At 48.9% G+C, this 19,432-nt stretch overlaps 1 protein-coding gene across 2 annotated transcripts in view; it reads right to left on the bottom strand.

Annotated features, from left to right (window-relative positions):
• LOC147096965 (calcitonin gene-related peptide type 1 receptor-like) overlaps window positions 1–19,432 on the bottom strand; it is a 302,051-nt gene that overhangs the window by 10,211 nt on the left and 272,408 nt on the right. For both annotated transcript variants that reach the window (XM_085972660.1, XM_085972661.1), the window contains 2 exons: window positions 2,781–2,841; window positions 434–500 (listed from right to left, as the gene is read on the bottom strand). In XM_085972660.1, the coding sequence (XP_085828786.1) occupies window positions 434–500; window positions 2,781–2,841 (128 nt within the window). The remainder of the gene's footprint in view (window positions 1–433; window positions 501–2,780; window positions 2,842–19,432) is intronic.

Here is a 19,432-nt window from a genome sequence, read left to right as displayed (position 1 = left end):
GGCTCGCCATCACTTCACACTCATGGCTTGTTCCCCTCCCATCCACTCACTCATGCCCAACGTATGATTTCATGAGCACCAACTGTTCTGCAGTAGCTCACCCAAGTGTGATTCTAAAGAATCAGCACTGGCAGGCTATTTGACCCTGGGGAGATATCACAGCTTAGCCTGATACTGTCCTTGCTCGATGTCCAAACGCATGCACATCCCAGCTACTCTCAGGATAGCCATCAGGAGTGGGAACTCTGGCAGTTTTAACCTTTCTTAGTGCAAGGGCACTGAGGCCAATGTTAGTGTCTCAAACTGCTGCCCCAGCACAGACCTTGGATGAAACCTGTGATCTGGCTGGTCTATATGGCTGACTGGGCAGTGCATGTGTGATCTCTATTACTTGATTCATGCAGAGTTTAGAAAAATAGAGTAACATACATACCAGTAAGGCAGCACAGATTGGGCCATGGATAATGAACACGAGCCGAGTGTCTGAATTGATCCAGCAACTAGAGACAATCAAAGAGCAGATTCAAACACTGACACTGCAAAGATCGATTACCAACCTTCTTCATCCAGCATTGTCCAGACACCACAGGGGTGGTGCATTATCCAACTGATCCCGGGGAATAACACGCTCGACATTGCAGAAGGTGATGTCCTCAATTTGTTTGTTGGGACAGGATTGGTTGTTTCCGCCTGCTATAAAAAGCTGACTGTGTAATTTAGAGGGATTTAAACAGAAATGGAACAGGAACTAGAAATGAATCTGGAGGCCCCTGTCAGAAGCTGGGGGATGATGGGAGAGAGCACAGTGTGTGGAGATTGCATTCAATGAATGAAAAACCATACTGAGGTAGGAATTCAGCATTCTCCGCACACCACAGAAACATACCAGAGCAGCAGGCAGGATGAAGAGGAGAAGGGGTATTAACTGGCTGGAAGTACAGCGTTGCTAAAGGTCAGTTCCTGGGAGGTGAGTCTCAGGAGTGATGTTTTGGAAATGTATGGGGTATGGGGCTTGCTCCATGTTGCATCTTTATACAAAACCTCAACAGGTACTTGATAGAAGGCCTAGATGAAGCTGTTGAAAAGGTGCAGGGGCTCTTAATTCTACCTTAGGCTCTTTGCACAATACCTTCTACCATCCACTTGGCTTTGTGTGTGTTTAGTTAATGGCTTTCACAAACTGTTAGAACCATCGGAGATGGATAGTTACCAGATTTATGGAACTGTTCGGATTGATCAAAGGTAAAGGCTGTGCGGGAATCTGAGCACGGTTCGATATGTGGGGTCGGGCATGAAATGGTGGAACCAGTTTCCTGCAACCAATCAGGATGAGAACAAAGACAGGGCTGGTCTGGGGTCTCCGGTGCAGACTGAGATGGGGTCTGGGGTGAGGCCTGTGTTGGGCTCGGTGGCGGGGACTACAGTGAGGTCGGCGGTGGGGCTCCGCGGTGGAGTTCGGCGGTGGGGCTCGGTCACTGTTTCTACAGCCAGAGACTCTCCCTGGTAAAGTGGTATTTTCCCAAAAATAAATTTGAAATTTTAATGGTTCAATGAGACACCATGTTCATTTTTTCAAGCTGAGTGAAGGCCCCAGTTGGGAGTTAACTGAGGTCCAGACCAGGCACACAGATTCACAAATGAGGACAGCAACACAGGTCCTTGACAATGCAGAAATGAAGGGTTTGTGAAAGGCTGAAGTGGCAGCAAGCTTGAAAAAAACAAGGTCTTCATCCAAATTTTGAACATAGGCGTTATAAACGTGCGGTGACAAGATCAAATGACTGTGCAACACCAGAGCACTAACCTCTCACATTTCATGTGTGTTTTTATAGTGGAATCTCAATGGGAACCAAGTAGGAACTCCAGCACTTGAGGTGAAAAGCCAAGTTGGGTCAAACAATGCTTTTCAATAGCAGAGTGGAGCTGGATTGGGGTGGAGAACTGAACCATGAGATTGGGAGAGAAGATCTCTCCTGTTGGGAAGAGGGAGGGAATCCTGTCAGATATCCAAATCTTGTGTGGCCAAGAAGGGCTTATTCGGATCAGGGCTGATCTGTCAGTTTGAGTTTTCTGAATTATTTGTGGAATTATAGGGAAGGGGAAAAAGTGCAAGGAAAGGCTTTAAGGGGATAGAAATAAAAGTGCTGGAAAGCCTGAGAGATTGATCCCAGAGTGGCGGATGGAACAGGCTGAGGCCCCCACATTACACAGTAGCAGACATCAAGGGCCTGTTACAGCCATTCTTCAGCTGCTCTCTGGCAGAGGCCAAAATGATTGAACTAATCCTGATCCCGGCTCAAGGTCACAGCCTTGCAGCGAGCAGAATTCCCAATCCACCACACTTCCACAGACGGAGAGTTTCGTCCGCCCTCCACTGTAATCCTAATCATTTGAGCCAAATCCCACTGTCCGTCACATGGAGTTCTACTCTCCACTTTGGAACACCCTCAAAGAAATGGTTAGGCTTATCTGGGTGATGTATATTTAATGTCCAGAGCTTTCTTCATCTCTTGGGCCCTTCACATTGAAGATCTCTTTAACCTGCTTTCAGTAAATTTCCTTGACAATCTGTCCCGTTTTTTATCCTTCCCTGTTCCCATTTTAATTGCTCTAATCACCCATTTTGTTGGTGGTTTGGCTAGATTCCATTTTGTATTTTGAGCAATTATCCCACATATCTAAGAAAATGCTACAAACATTTTCCTGAACTGCAATATCTTAGAGTAACAAAGCCTCATTCCCATACGTAGCCAAAGACAAGAAATTAAAGATATTCTTACTTGTCGTTAAAGTATGTGCTCCTGGCAGCTGCGTGTATAATGGCTGGAATCAGTGGGAACCCTGAAAACAGACAGATACAGAGTCACTCCCCATCAGAGATAGAGTCACTCCCCATCAGAGATACAGAGTCACTCCTCATCAGAGCTAGTCACTCCCCATCACAGAGTTACACAGTCACTCCCCATCAGAGATACAGAGTCACTCCCCATCAGAGATACAGAGTCACTCCCCATCAGAGATACAGAGTCACTCCCCATCAGAGATACAGAGTCACTCCCCATCGGAGATACAGAGTCACTCCCCATCGGAGATACAGAGTCACTCCCCATCGGAGAGATACAGAGTCACTCCCCATCAGAGATACAGAGTCACTCCCCATCACAGAGCTACACAGTCACTCCCCATCAGAGATACAGAGTCACTCCCCATCAGAGATACAGAGTCACTCCCCATCGGAGATACAGAGTCACTCCCCATCAGAGATACAGAGTCACTCCCCATCGGAGAGATACAGAGTCACTCCCCATCAGAGATACACAGTCACTCCCCATCAGAGATACAGAGTCACTCCTCATCAGAGATACAGAGTCACTCCCCATCAGAGAGATACAGAGTCACTCCCCATCAGAGATACAGAGTCACTCCCCATCGGAGATACAGAGTCACTCCCCATCGGAGATACAGAGTCACTCCCCATCGGAGATACAGAGTCACTCCCCATCGGAGATACAGAGTCACTCCCCATCGGAGATACAGAGTCACTCCCCATCGGAGATACAGAGTCACTCCCCATCGGAGATACAGAGTCACTCCCCATCGGAGATACAGAGTCACTCCCCATCGGAGATACAGAGTCACTCCCCATCGGAGATACAGAGTCACTCCCCATCGGAGATACAGAGTCACTCCCCATCGGAGAGATACAGAGTCACTCCCCATCAGAGATACAGAGTCACTCCCCATCAGAGATACAGAGTCACTCCCCATCGGAGATACAGAGTCACTCCCCATCGGAGAGATACAGAGTCACTCCCCATCAGAGATACAGAGACACTCCCCATCGGAGAGATACAGAGTCACTCCTCATCAGAGATACACAGTCACTCCCCATCAGAGATAGAGTCACTCCCCATCAGAGATACACAGTCACTCCCCATCAGAGATACAGAGTCACTCCCCATCAGAGATACAGAGTCACTCCTCATCAGAGATAGAGTCACTCCCCAACAGAAATACAGAGTCACTCCCCATCAGAGATACAGAGTCACTCCTCATCAGAGATAGAGTCACTCCCCATCAGAGATACAGAGTCACTCCCCATCAGAGATACAGAGTCACTCTCCATCAGAGATACAGAGTCACTCCCCATCAGAGATACAGAGTCACTCCTCATCAGAGATAGAGTCACTCCCCATCAGAGATACAGAGTCACTCCCCATCAGAGAGATACAGAGTCACTCCCCATCGGAGATACAGAGTCACTCCCCATCGGAGAGATACAGAGTCACTCCCCATCAGAGATACAGAGACACTCCCCATCGGAGAGATACAGAGTCACTCCTCATCAGAGATACACAGTCACTCCCCATCAGAGATAGAGTCACTCCCCATCAGAGATACAGAGTCACTCCCCATCGGAGAGATACAGAGTCACTCCTCATCAGAGATACACAGTCACTCCCCATCAGAGATACAGAGTCACTCCCCATCAGAGATACAGAGTCACTCCTCATCAGAGATAGAGTCACTCCCCAACAGAAATACAGAGTCACTCCCCATCAGAGATACAGAGTCACTCCTCATCAGAGATAGAGTCACTCCCCATCAGAGATACAGAGTCACTCCCCATCAGAGATACAGAGTCACTCTCCATCAGAGATACAGAGTCACTCCCCATCAGAGATACAGAGTCACTCCTCATCAGAGATAGAGTCACTCCCCATCAGAGATACAGAGTCACTCCCCATCAGAGAGATACAGAGTCACTCCCCATCAGAGATACAGAGTCACTCCCCATCAGAGATACAGAGTCACTCCCCATCAGAGATACAGAGTCACTCCCCATCGGAGATACAGAGTCACTCCCCATCGGAGATACAGAGTCACTCCCCATCAGAGATATAGAGTCACTCCCCATCAGAGATACAGAGTCACTCCTCATCCGAGATAGAGTCACTCCCCATCAGAGATAGAGTCACTCCCCATCAGAGATACAGAGTCACTCTCCATCAGAGATACAGAGTCACTCCCCATCAGAGATACAGAGTCACTCCTCATCAGAGATAGAGTCACTCCCCATCAGAGATACAGAGTCACTCCCCATCAGAGATACAGAGTCACTCCCCATCAGAGATACAGAGTCACTCCTCATCAGAGATAGAGTCACTCCCCATCAGAGATACAGAGTCACTCCCCATCAGAGAGATACAGAGTCACTCCCCATCGGAGATACAGAGTCACTCCCCATCGGAGAGATACAGAGTCACTCCCCATCAGAGATACAGAGACACTCCCCATCGGAGAGATACAGAGTCACTCCTCATCAGAGATACACAGTCACTCCCCATCAGAGATAGAGTCACTCCCCATCAGAGATACAGAGTCACTCCCCATCGGAGAGATACAGAGTCACTCCTCATCAGAGATAGAGTCACTCCCCATCAGAGATACAGAGTCACTCCCCATCAGAGATACAGAGTCACTCTCCATCAGAGATACAGAGTCACTCCCCATCAGAGATACAGAGTCACTCCTCATCAGAGATAGAGTCACTCCCCATCAGAGATACAGAGTCACTCCCCATCAGAGATACAGAGTCACTCCCCATCAGAGATAGAGTCACTCCCCATCAGAGAGATACAGAGTCACTCCCCATCAGAGATACAGAGTCACTCCCCATCAGAGATACAGAGTCACTCCCCATCGGAGATACAGAGTCACTCCCCATCGGAGATACAGAGTCACTCCCCATCGGAGATACAGAGTCACTCCCCATCGGAGATACAGAGTCACTCCCCATCAGAGATACAGAGTCACTCCCCATCAGAGATACAAAGTCACTCCCCATCGGAGAGATACAGAGTCACTCCTCATCAGAGATACAGAGTCACTCCCCAGCAGAGATACAGAGTCACTCCGCATCAGAGAGCTACACAGTCACTCCCCATCAGAGATACAGAGTCACTCCCCATCAGAGATACAGAGTCACTCCCCATCGGAGATACAGAGTCACTCCCCATCGGAGATACAGAGTCACGCCCCATCGGAGAGATACAGAGTCACTCCCCATCAGAGATACAGAGTCACTCCTCATCAGAGAGATACAGAGTCACTCCCCATCAGAGAGATACAGAGTCACTCCTCATCAGAGAGATACACAGTCACTCCCCATCAGAGATACAGAGTCACTCCTCATCAGAGATACAGAGTCACTCCCCATCAGAGATACAGAGTCACTCCCCATCAGAGAGATACAGAGTCACTCCCCATCAGAGATAGAATCACTCCCCATCAGAGATACAGAGTCACTCCCCATCGGAGATACAGAGTCACTCCCCATCAGAGATACAGAGTCACTCCCCATCAGAGATACAGAGTCACTCCCCATCAGAGATACAGAGTCACTCCCCATCAGAGATACAGAGTCACTCCCCATCAGAGATACAGAGTCACTCCCCATCAGAGAGATACAGAGTCACTCCCCATCAGAGATACAGAGTCACTCCCCATCAGAGATACAGAGTCACTCCCCATCAGAGATACAGAGTCACTCCCCATCAGAGATACAGAGTCACTCCCCATCAGAGATACAGAGTCACTCCCCATCAGAGATACAGAGTCACTCCCCATCGGAGATACAGAGTCACTCCCCATCGGAGATACAGAGTCACTCCCCATCGGAGATACAGAGTCACTCCCCATCGGAGATAGAGAGTCACTCCCCATCGGAGATACAGAGTCACTCCCCATCGGAGAGATACAGAGTCACTCCCCATCAGAGATACAGAGTCACTCCTCATCAGAGATAGTCACTCTCCATCGGAGATACAGAGTCACTCCCCATCGGAGATACAGAGTCACTCCCCATCGGAGATACAGAGTCACTCCTCATCAGAGATACAGAGTCACTCCCCATCAGAGATACAGGGTCACTCCCCATCAGAGATACAGAGTCACTCCCCATCAGAGATACAGAGTCACTCCCCATCAGAGATACAGAGTCACTCCCCATCAGAGATACAGAGTCACTGCCCATCAGAGATACAGAGTCACTCCCCATCAGAGAGATACAGAGTCACTCCCCATCAGAGATACAGAGTCACTCCCCATCAGAGATACAGAGTCACTCCCCATCGGAGATACAGAGTCACTCCCCATCGGAGATACAGAGTCACTCCCCATCGGAGATACAGAGTCACTCCCCATCGGAGAGATACAGAGTCACTCCCCATCAGAGATACAGAGTCACTCCTCATCAGAGATACAGAGTCACTCCCCATCAGAGATACAGAGGCACTCCCCATCAGAGATACAGAGTCACTCCCCATCAGAGAGATACAGAGTCACTCCCCATCAGAGATACAGAGTCACTCCCCATCAGAGATAGAGTCACTCCCCATCAGAGATACAGAGTCACTCCCCATCAGAGATACAGAGTCACTCCCCATCAGAGATACAGAGTCACTCCCCATCAGAGATACAGAGTCACTCCCCATCAGAGATACAGAGTCACTCCCCATCAGAGATACAGAGTCACTCCCCATCAGAGAGATACAGAGTCACTCCCCATCAGAGATACAGAGTCACTCCCCATCGGAGATACAGAGTCACTCCCCATCGGAGATACAGAGTCACTCCCCATCGGAGATACAGAGTCACTCCCCATCGGAGATACAGAGTCACTCCCCATCGGAGATACAGAGTCACTCCCCATCGGAGAGATACAGAGTCACTCCCCATCAGAGATACAGAGTCACTCCTCATCAGAGATAGAGTCACTCCCCATCAGAGATAGAGTCACTCCCCATCAGAGATACAGAGTCACTCCCCATCAGAGATAGAGTCACTCCCCATCAGAGATACAGAGTCACTGCCCATCAGAGATACAGAGTCACTCCTCATCAGAGATACAGAGTCACTCCCAATCAGAGATGCAGAGTCACTCCCCATCAGAGATACAGAGTCACTCCCCATCAGAGATACAGTCACTCCCCATCAGAGATAGAGTCACTCCGCATCAGAGATAGAGTCACTCCCCATCAGAGATACAGAGTCACTCCCCATCGGAGATACAGAGTCACTCCCCATCGGAGATACAGAGTCACTCCCCATCCGAGAGATACAGAGTCACTCCCCATCAGAGATACAGAGTCACTCCTCATCAGAGATAGTCACTCCCCATCGGAGATACAGAGTCACTCCCCATCAGAGATACAGAGTCACTCCTCATCAGAGATACAGAGTCACTCCCCATCAGAGATACAGAGTCACTCCCCATCAGAGATACAGAGTCACTCCCCATCAGAGATACAGAGTCACTCCCCATCAGAGATACAGAGTCACTCCCCATCAGAGATACAGAGTCACTCCCCATCAGAGAGATACAGAGTCACTCCCCATCAGAGATACAGAGTCACTCCCCATCAGAGATACAGAGTCACTCCCCATCGGAGATACAGAGTCACTCCCCATCGGAGATACAGAGTCACTCCCCATCGGAGATACAGAGTCACTCCCCATCGGAGATACAGAGTCACTCCCCATCGGAGAGATACAGAGTCACTCCCCATCAGAGATACAGAGTCACTCCTCATCAGAGATACAGAGTCACTCCCCATCAGAGATACAGAGGCACTCCCCATCAGAGATACAGAGTCACTCCCCATCAGAGAGATACAGAGTCACTCCCCATCAGAGATACAGAGTCACTCCCCATCAGAGATACAGAGTCACTCCCCATCAGAGATACAGAGTCACTCCCCATCAGAGATACAGAGTCACTCCCCATCAGAGATAGAGTCACTCCCCATCAGAGATACAGAGTCACTCCCCATCAGAGATACAGAGTCACTCCCCATCAGAGATACAGAGTCACTCCCCATCAGAGATACAGAGTCACTCCCCATCAGAGATACAGAGTCACTCCCCATCAGAGAGATACAGAGTCACTCCCCATCAGAGATACAGAGTCACTCCCCATCGGAGATACAGAGTCACTCCCCATCGGAGATACAGAGTCACTCCCCATCGGAGATACAGAGTCACTCCCCATCGGAGATACAGAGTCACTCCCCATCAGAGATACAGAGTCATTCCCCATCAGATATAGAGTCACTCCCCATCAGAGATACAGAGTCACTCCCCATCAGAGATACAGAGTCACTCCCCATCAGAGGTAGAGTGTCACGCCCCATCAGAGAGTCAATCCCCAGAGAGATACAGAGTCACTCCCCATCAGAGAGATACAGAGTCACTCCCCATCAGAGATAGAGTCACTCCCCATCAGAGATACAGAGTCACTCCCCATCAGAGATACAGAGTCACTCCCCATCAGAGATACAGAGTCACTCCCCATCAGAGGTAGAGTGTCACGCCCCATCAGAGAGTCAATCCCCAGAGAAATACAGAGTCACTCCCCATCAGAGTGATACAGAGTCACTCCCCATCAGAGAGATACAGAGTCACTCCCCATCAGAGATAGTCACTCCCCATCAGAGATAGAATCACTCCCCATCAGAGATAGAGTCACTCCCCATCAGAGATACAGAGTCACTCCCCATCAGAGAGATACAGAGTCACTCCCCATCAGAGAGATACAGAGTCACACCCCATCAGAGAGATATAGAGTCACTCCCCATCAGAGATACAGAGTCACTCCCCATCAGAGATACAGAGTCACCCCCATCAGAGATAGAGAGTCACTCCCCATCAGAGATAGAGAGTCACTCCCCATCAGAGATAGAGAGTCACTCCCCATCAGAGATACAGAGTCACTCCCCATCAGAGAGATACAGAGTCACTCCCCATAAGAGATACAGAGTCATTCCCCATCAGATACAGAGTCACTCCCCATCAGAGATACAGAGTCACTCCCCATCAGAGATACAGAGTCACTCCCCATCAGAGGTAGAGTGTCACGCCCCATCAGAGAGTCAATCCCCAGAGAGATACAGAGTCACTCCCCATCAGAGAGATACAGAGTCACTCCCCATCAGAGATAGAGTCACTCCCCATCAGAGATACAGAGTCACTCCCCATCAGAGATACAGAGTCACTCCCCATCAGAGATACAGAGTCACTCCCCATCAGAGAGATACAGAGTCACTCCCCATCAGAGATACAGAGTCACTCCCCATCAGAGAGATACAGAGTCACTCCCCATCAGAGATACAGAGTCACTCCGCATCAGAGATACAGAGTCACTCCCCATCAGAGAGATACAGAGTCACTCCCCATCAGAGATACAGAGTCACTCCCCATCAGAGATACAGAGTCACTCCCCATCAGAGATAGAGTCACTCCACATCAGAGAGATACAGAGTCACTCCCCATCAGAGATAGAGTCACTCCCCATCAGAGATACAGTCACTCCCCACCAGAGATACAGAGTCACGCCCCATCAGAGATGCAGAGTCACTCCCCATCAGAGATACAGAGTCACTCCGCATCAGAGATAGAGAGTCACTCCCCAGCAGAGATAGAGTGTCACTCCCCATCAGAGATACAGAGTCACTCCCCATCAGAGATACAGAGTCACTCCCCATCAGAGATACAGTCACTCCCCATCAGAGATAGAGTCACTCCCCATCAGAGATACAGAGTCACTCCCCATCAGAGATACAGAGTCACTCCCCATCAGAGATACAGAGTCACTCCCCATCAGAGAGATAGAGTCACTCTCCATCAGAGATAGAGTCACTCCCCATCAGAGATACAGAGTCACTCCCCATCAGAGATACAGAGTCACTCCCCATCAGAGATACAGAGTCACTCCCCATCAGAGATACAGAGTCACTCCCCATCAGAGACAGAGAGTCACTCCCCATCAGAGATACAGAATCACTCCCCATCAGAGAGAGAGAGTCACTCCCCATTGAGATACAGAGTCACTCCCCATCAGAGAAAGAGAGTCACTCCCCATGAGAGACAGAGAGTCACTTCCCATCAGAGATACAGAATCACTCCCCATCAGAGATACAGTCACTCCCCAGAGATACAGAGTCACTCCCTATCAGAGATACAGAGTCACTCCCCATCAGAGATACAGAGTCACCCCCTGTGATAAAAATGCTAACTTCCGGGAAGTTATGTCATCACTTCCTGTGAACTATGAACTATGAACTGTGTAATTACCTCACTTCCTGTAAATGTCACTTCCTGTTGGACTGGTATAAATACTGGTCTGTTCAGTATTGTAAGAGGCTTCTACCAGAGGCATGGTAAAGACCTCTCTTGTATATAGTGTGTTTATAAGTTACTTAAAGCTTACTTTAAAGTTACTTGATGGTAAGTCTCCTTTTTCTTACATCAATTTAAGTAACTTAGTATTTACACTGACAAATACTAGACCTTCAGACAAACTCGGAAGTTAAGGATCCAGGGAACCACCCATCATGGAGAAAATCCTTAGACCTATTCGTCTGGACTTGGACCCGAATACACCAGCAGCTGGCAGGGTATGGAAGCATTGGTATCGTACTTTTGAGAATTTTCTGGATGAATGTAAAGTGGATGCTCCTGCTAAATTGAAGATACTTGTCAATTATGTGACCCCAAAAGTGTTCGAATATGTTGATGACTGGGATAATTACGAAGAGGTGATTCGGGCACTTAAGAAACTGTATGCGAAGACCCCAAATGAGGTCTATGCTAGACATCTACTGGCCACAGCCCGACAAGGGCCAGGGGAATCAATTGACGAATTCCTGCAAGAACTTCGCAGGCTCAGCGTAGATTGTAACTTTCAGGCAGCCTCAGCTGAGCTGTACCGCCAAGAAATGATTCGTGATGCTTTCATCTGCGGGATTGCCTCTCCATTTATACGCCAGCGTCTACTAGAAAGTAAAACACTTGAGCTACAAAAAGCTTTTGAACTAGCTTGTTCACTGGATTTGGCAAAGAGAAATGCAGACCTCTATCAGCTGCCCAGATCTCGATCTGCTGCTGTAGCTGCAACCAGACAATTCAAGCGGTCTCAGGTGAACCCTATCATGGGGGAATCTAATTCTGATAATTCTGATGAAGAAGAGGAGGACGACCCCACTTTAGCAGCCTCTTGGCAATCTAGGAAGGAATGCTTCTTTTGTGGAGATGCTTTTCACCCTAGGAAAACCTGCCCTGCTCGCAATGCAATCTGCAGTTATTGCGGGAAAAAAGGACACTTTGCTAAAGTTTGCCTATCAAGGGCCTCTACGAGGGCCAATCCAGCTAAGGCCTACCGAACTGCCCCAATTAGGGCCTATCAAGATGCTCCAGCTAGGACCTATCAAGCTTCCTCTCGAGCTCTCTCCCGAAGAAGCACACCGAGAGTTTTAGCCACTCTCTGTGCAACGACACCAATTACAGCTGCTTGCCCACAGAACCTGTCTCAGGCAGCCACAAAAATTTCAATTAAAGGGCATACCTTAGATGCCTTAATTGACTCAGGAAGTACTGATAGTTTCATTAAGGAACAGATTGTTGCGAAATTGAAACTACATGTCTTCCCATCGGACCAGGCAATTGCGATGGCCCAGTCATCACTTAATACCAGAATCTCCGGCTTTTGTGTTGTTGATATGACACTTCATGGTCGTATGTATCCCTCCACCCGACTTTCAGTGCTCAAAGACTTATGTAGTGATCTCCTCTTAGGGCTGGACTTCCAAAAACAGCATAAGAAACTCACCATTGAGTTTGGTGGATCCAAACCCGGACTTACTATTTCTAATATACCATCTAAATTACCATTTTGTGCATTATCAGCAGCTTCACTTGATGAACCCTCATTATTTGCCAGTATTCCGCCTCAATGCCAACCGATAATAACGAAATCGCGGCGCTTTAATCAGGGAGACCAATCTTTTATTGCGGCTGAAATCTCTCGACTTCTAGCAGAGGATATCATCGAACCATGTTCGTCGCCCTGGCGGGCTCAAGTCGTCATTGTCAAGAACCCTCTAAAACCTCACAAACAGCGACTATGCATCGATTATTCGCAAACCATCAATCAATATACCGACTTGGACGCCTACCCATTGCCACGCATTGATGATATGGTTAATAAACTGGCCGAATACAAAGTGTTCTCAACTTACGATTTAAAAAGTGCCTATCATCAGTTACCCTTGAAGGTCTCAGATAAGCAGTACACAGCCTTTGAGGCTAATGGACGGCTGTACCAATTTCGTCGCCTCCCATTCGGGGTTACTAATGGAGTGGCTGTCTTTCAACGGGCAATGGATGGCCTGGTTAAGCAGGAAAACCTAAGGGACACTTTTCCCTATCTTGATAACATTACCATTGCAGGTCACGATCAACAGGAACACGACTCCAACCTCCAAAAATTTCGGGATGCCCTCCATCGCCGTAATTTGACCCTGAATGAATCCAAATCTGTTGAGTCGCAACCGACCATCAACATCCTTGGCTACTGCGTAGGCAATGGTATCATTAAGCCAGACCCAGAAAGACTTCGCCCGCTCCAAGAGCTCCCGTCACCTAAGAATCCGGCTTCTTTACGTCGGGCTCTCGGTCTGTTTGCATACTACGCTAAATGGATTCCTCATTTTTCGGACAAAATCCAACCCTTGCTGCATGCTAGATCATTTCCACTGGGAACAGCGGCTGTTGCAGCCTTTAACCTTCTCAAAAAACAGTTGGAGAAAGCGGCTCTTCACTCCATCGATGAGAATCTCCCTTTCGTGGTTGAATGTGATGCCTCGGAGGTGGCGATCTCGGCTACTCTGAATCAGGAAGGTCGTCCTGTAGCATTTATGTCCAGGACCTTACAAGGTGCCGAGCTACATTATCCTCCGGTTGAGAAAGAAGCCACAGCCATCATAGAGGCAGTACGGAAGTGGAACCATTTTCTAGCTCGCCAGCATTTTACATTGATCACGGACCAACGATCAGTCACCTTCATGCTCGATAATCGAAAACGAACCAAAATTAAGAATAATAAAATACAACTTTGGAGGATGGAACTGGCCTCTTTTGGTTATACCATTCTCTATCGGCCTGGCAAGGAGAATGTGGCCCCGGACACCCTCACACGGGCATTCTGCTCCACTATGTCATCCTCCACTCTCATGGATGTCCACAATGGTTTGTGTCATCCTGGCGTTACGCGCATGCTACATTTCGTACGATCACGGAATCTCCCTTTTTCCACTGGAGATGTAAAGAAAATATGCTCAGAATGCCGGCTTTGTGCGGAATTAAAACCTCAGTTCTTCCGCCCCTCAGATGGTATACTCATACATGCAACCCAACCGATGCAACGACTTAGCATCGATTTTAAGGGCCCAGTGCCCTCTTCAACTCGGAACACATATTTGCTCACCATGATCGACGAATATTCACGTTTTCCGTTTGCCTTCCCCTGCTCCAATATGCTGGCGTCCACAGTAATCTGCTGCCTTGAGCAGGTATTTTCTCTCTGTGGCATGCCGGCTTATATTCACTCAGATCGGGGTCCATCCTTTATGTCAAGGGAACTCAAGGACTACCTCTCAGAACGGGGAATTGCTACAAGCAAAACAACACCATACCATCCCATCGGAAATGGGCAGGTAGAGAGGTATAACGGTATCATCTGGAATTCCGTACGTCTCGCTTTAAGATCTCGGGGCCTACCAGACCAGCAATGGGAAACAGTGCTTCCGGATGCATTGCACTCTATACGGTCCCTGCTTTCTACAGCCACAAATACTACACCTCATGAGTGGTTCTTTGGATTCCAGCGTCGCTCATCTCATGGAACATCACTCCCGTCATGGCTAACTACTCCTGGACCTGTATTACTCCGAAGATACGTTCGGACGTCTAAAAATGACCCTCTTGTAGACGAGGTCGAACTAACCGATGCCAACCCCACCTATGCAAACATACGATATTCCGACGGCCGAGAATCTACCGTATCATTACGGGATCTGGCTCCCTGCCCACCAGGACCTAGTGGGACATCGGGTGATGGCATTTCACCAGGAAACTCTTGGGACCTATCGGGTACCCCTCTCCAGGATCCTGATCGGACACCAACTAGCTTGGTGCCGGTAGAACCCCGTGCTCAAGGTTACGACCCTCCCAGTACCGCGCATGAAAGTACTGCTCCGCCACAGACCAGCTCTGCACCTCCCTCTGAACAGAGGCAGTCCGACTTTGAACCTATTGGGGCTCGTACTCGAAGCCATGATCTCCCCGACCCTTCACAGGGCAATCCAGGCCACACAGACTCTGACCAATGGCCAACCGCATGTAAGCGGACCAGCGACCCTCTACGACGGGAATCCAAACGGGTGCGACTCTTCCTTGTTCGGCGGCTACGGACCAAAAGGTAGACCACAGCCTCCTAATCCTGCAGGAGGGAAGAATGTGATAAAAATGCTAACTTCCGGGAAGTTATGTCATCACTTCCTGTGAACTATGAACTATGAACTATGAACTGTGTAATTACCTCACTTCCTGTAAATGTCACTTCCTGTTGGACTGGTATAAATACTGGTCTGTTCAGTATTGTAAGAGGCTTCTACCAGAGGCATGGTGAAGACCTCTCTTGTATATAGTGTGTTTATAAGTTACTTAAAGCTTACTTTAAAGTTACTTGATGGTAAGTCTCCTTTTTCTTACATCACCCCCCATCAGAGATACAGAGTCACTCCCCAGAGAGAGTCACTCCCCATCAGAGAGATACAGAGTCACTCCCCATCAGAGAGATACAGAGTCACTCCCCATCAGAGAGATACAGAGTCACTCCCCATCAGAGAGATAGAGTCACTCCCCATCAGAGATACAGAGTCACTCCCCATCAGAGATACAGAGTCACTCCCCATCAGAGATAGAGTCACTCCCCATCAGAGATACAGTCACTCCCCATCAGAGAGATACAGAGTCACTCCCCATCAGAGAGATACAGAGTCACTCCCCAGAGAGATACAGAGTCACTCCCCATCAGAGATACAGAGTCACTCCCCAACAGAGAAAGAGAGTCACTCCCCATGAGAGACAGAGAGTCACTCCCCATCAGAGATAGAGTCACTCCCATCAGAGATACAGAATCACTCCCCCTCAGAGATACAGAGTCACTCCCCCTCAGAGATACAGAGTCACTCCCCATCAGAGATAGTCACTCCCCATCAGAGATACAGAGTCACTCCCCATCAGAGATACAGAGTCACTCCCCATCAGAGATACAGAGTCACTCCCCATCAGAGAAATACAGAGTCACTCCCCATCAGAGAGATACAGAGTCACTCCCCATCAGAGATAGAGTCACTCCCCATCAGAGATACAGAATCACTCCCCAGAGATACAGAATCACTCCCCATCAGAGATACAGTCACTCCCCATCAGAGATACAGAGTCACTCCCCAGAGATACAGAGTCACTCCCCATCAGAGAGATACAGAGTCACTCCCCAGAGAGATACAGAGTCACTCCCCATCAGAGAGATAGTCACTCCCCATCAGAGATAGAGAGTCACTCCCCATCAGAGATAGAGAGTCACTCCCCATCAGAGAAAGAGAGTCACTCCCCATCAGAGAAAGAGAGTCACTCCCCTTCAGAGATACAGAATCACTCCCCATCAGAGAGATAGAGTCATTCCCCATCAGAGATACAGAGTCACTCCCCATCAGAGAGATAGAGTCACTCCCCATCAGAGAGATACAGAGTCACTCCCCATCAGAGAAAGAGAGTCACTCCCCATCAGAGATAGAGTCACTCCCCATCAGAGATACAGAATCACTCCCCATCAGAGATACAGTCACTCCCCAGAGATACAGAGTCACTCCCCATCAGAGATACAGAGTCACTCCCCATCAGAGAGATACAGAGTCACTCCCCATCAGGGAGATACAGAATCACTCCCCATCAGAGATACAGAGTCACTCCCCATCAGAGATACAGTCACTCCCCATCAGAGAGATAGAGTCGGTCCCCATCAGAGATACAGAGTCACTCCCCATCAGAGATACAGAGTCACTCCCCATCAGAGATACAGAGTCACTCCCCATCAGAGATAGAGTCAATCAGAGATAGAGTCACTCCCCATCAGAGATACAGAGTCACTCCCCATCAGAGATACAGAGTCACTCCCCATCAGAGATAGAGTCAATCAGAGATAGAGTCACTCCCCATCAGAGATACAGAGTCACTCCCCATCAGAGAGATACAGAGTCACTCCCCATCAGAGATACAGAGCCACTCCCCATCAGAGATACAGAGTCACTCCCCATCAGAGATAGTCACTCCCCATCAGAGATGCAGAGTCACTCCCCATCAGAGATGCAGAGTCACTCCCCATCAGAGATACAGAGTCACTCCCCAGCAGAGATACAGAGTCACTCCCCAGCAGAGATAGAGAGTCACTCCCCAGAGATACAGATTCACTCCCCATCAGAGATACAGAGTCACTCCCCATCAGAGAGATACAGAGTCACTCCCCATCAGGGAGATACAGAATCACTCCCCATCAGAGATACAGAGTCACTCCCCATCAGAGATACAGTCACTCCCCATCAGAGAGATACAGAGTCGGTCCCCATCAGAGATACAGAGTCACTCCCCATCAGTGATAGAGTCACTCCCCATCAGAGATACAGAGTCACTCCCCATCAGAGATACAGAGTCACTCCCCATCAGAGATAGAGTCAATCAGAGATAGAGTCACTCCCCATCAGAGATACAGAGTCACTCCCCATCAGAGAGATACAGAGTCACTCCCCATCAGAGATACAGAGCCACTCCCCATCAGAGATAGTCACTCCCCATCAGAGATAGTCACTCCCCATCAGAGATAGAGTCACTCCCCATCAGAGATGCAGAGTCACTCCCCATCAGAGATACAGAGTCACTCCCCAGCAGAGATAGTCACTCCCCATCAGAGAGATACAGAATCACTCCCCATCAGAGATACAGAGTCACTCCCCATCAGAGATAGAGTCACTCCCCAGAGAGATACAGAGTCACTCCCCATCAGAGATAGTCACTCCCCATCAGAGATAGAGTCACTCCCCATCAGAGATAGAGTCACTCCCCATCAGAGATACAGAGTCACTCCCCATCAGAGATAGAGAGTCAATCCCCAGAGATACAGAGCCACTCCCCATCAGAGATACAGAGTCACTCCCCATCAGAGATACAGATTTACTCCCCATCAGAGATACAGAGTCACTCCCCAGAGATAGTCACTCCCCATCAGAGAGATACAGAGTCACTCCCCATCAGAGAGATACAGAGTCACTCCCCATCAGAGAGATACAGAACCACTCCCCATCAGAGAAACAGAGTCACTCCCCATCAGAGAAACAGAGTCACTCCCCATCAGAGAGATACAGAGTCACTCCCCAGAGAGATACAGAGTCACTCCCCAGAGAGATAGAGTCACTCCCCATCAGAGAAAGAGAGTCACTCCCCATGAGTCACTCCCCATCAGAGATAGAGTCACTCCCCATCAGAGAGATACAGAGCCACTCCCCATCAGAGATACAGAGTCACTCCCCATCAGAGAGATACAGAGTCACTCCCCATCAGAGAGATACAGAGTCACTCCCCAGAGAGATAGAGTCACTCCCCAGAGAGATAGAGTCACTCCCCATGAGAGACAGAGAGTCACTCCCCATCAGAGATAGAGTCACTCCCCATCAGAGATACAGAATCACTCCCCATCAGAGATACAGAGTCACTCCCCATCAGAAAGATAGAGTCACTCCCCATCAGAGATAGAATCACTCCCCATCAGAGATACAGTCACTCCCCATCAGAGATACAGAGTCACTCCCCATCAGAGATACAGACTCACTCCCCATCAGAGATACAGAGTCACTCCCCATCAGAGAAATACAGAGTCACTCCCCATCAGAGAGATAGAGAGTCACTCCCCATCAGAGTGATAGAGTCACTCCCCATCAGAGTGATACAGAGTCACTCCCCATCAGAGTGATACAGAGTCACTCCCCATCAGAGATAGAGTCACTCCCCATCAGAGAGATAGTCACTCCCCATCAGAGAGATAGAGTCACTCCCCAGAGAGATAGAGTCATTCCCCAGAGAGATACAGAGTCATTCCCCAGAGAGATAGAGTCACTCCCCATCAGAGATAGAGTCACTCCCCATCAGAGATAGAGTCACTCCCCATCAGAGATAGAGTCACTCCCCAGAGATAGAATCACTCCCCATCAAAGATAGAGTCACTCCCCATCAGAGATAGTCACTCCCCATCAGAGATAGAGTCACTCCCCATCAGAGATAGAGTCACTCCCCATCAGAGATAGTCACTCCCCATCAGAGATAGTCACTCCCCATCAGAGATAGAGTCACTCCCCATCGGAGATAGTCACTCCCCATCGGAGATAGAGTCACTCCCCATCGGAGATAGAGTCACTCCCCATCGGAGATAGAGTCACTCCCCATCGGAGATAGAGTCACTCCCCATCGGAGATAGAGTCACTCC

The sequence above is a fragment of the Somniosus microcephalus genome, chromosome 33 (assembly GCF_052327205.1).
Source record: "Somniosus microcephalus isolate GS21.2 chromosome 33, FLI_Smic_1.0, whole genome shotgun sequence".
NCBI lineage: Eukaryota > Metazoa > Chordata > Chondrichthyes > Squaliformes > Somniosidae > Somniosus > Somniosus microcephalus.
The sequence above is the reverse complement of the archived record's forward strand: the minus strand, read 5'-3'. Positions and strand labels throughout refer to the sequence as shown.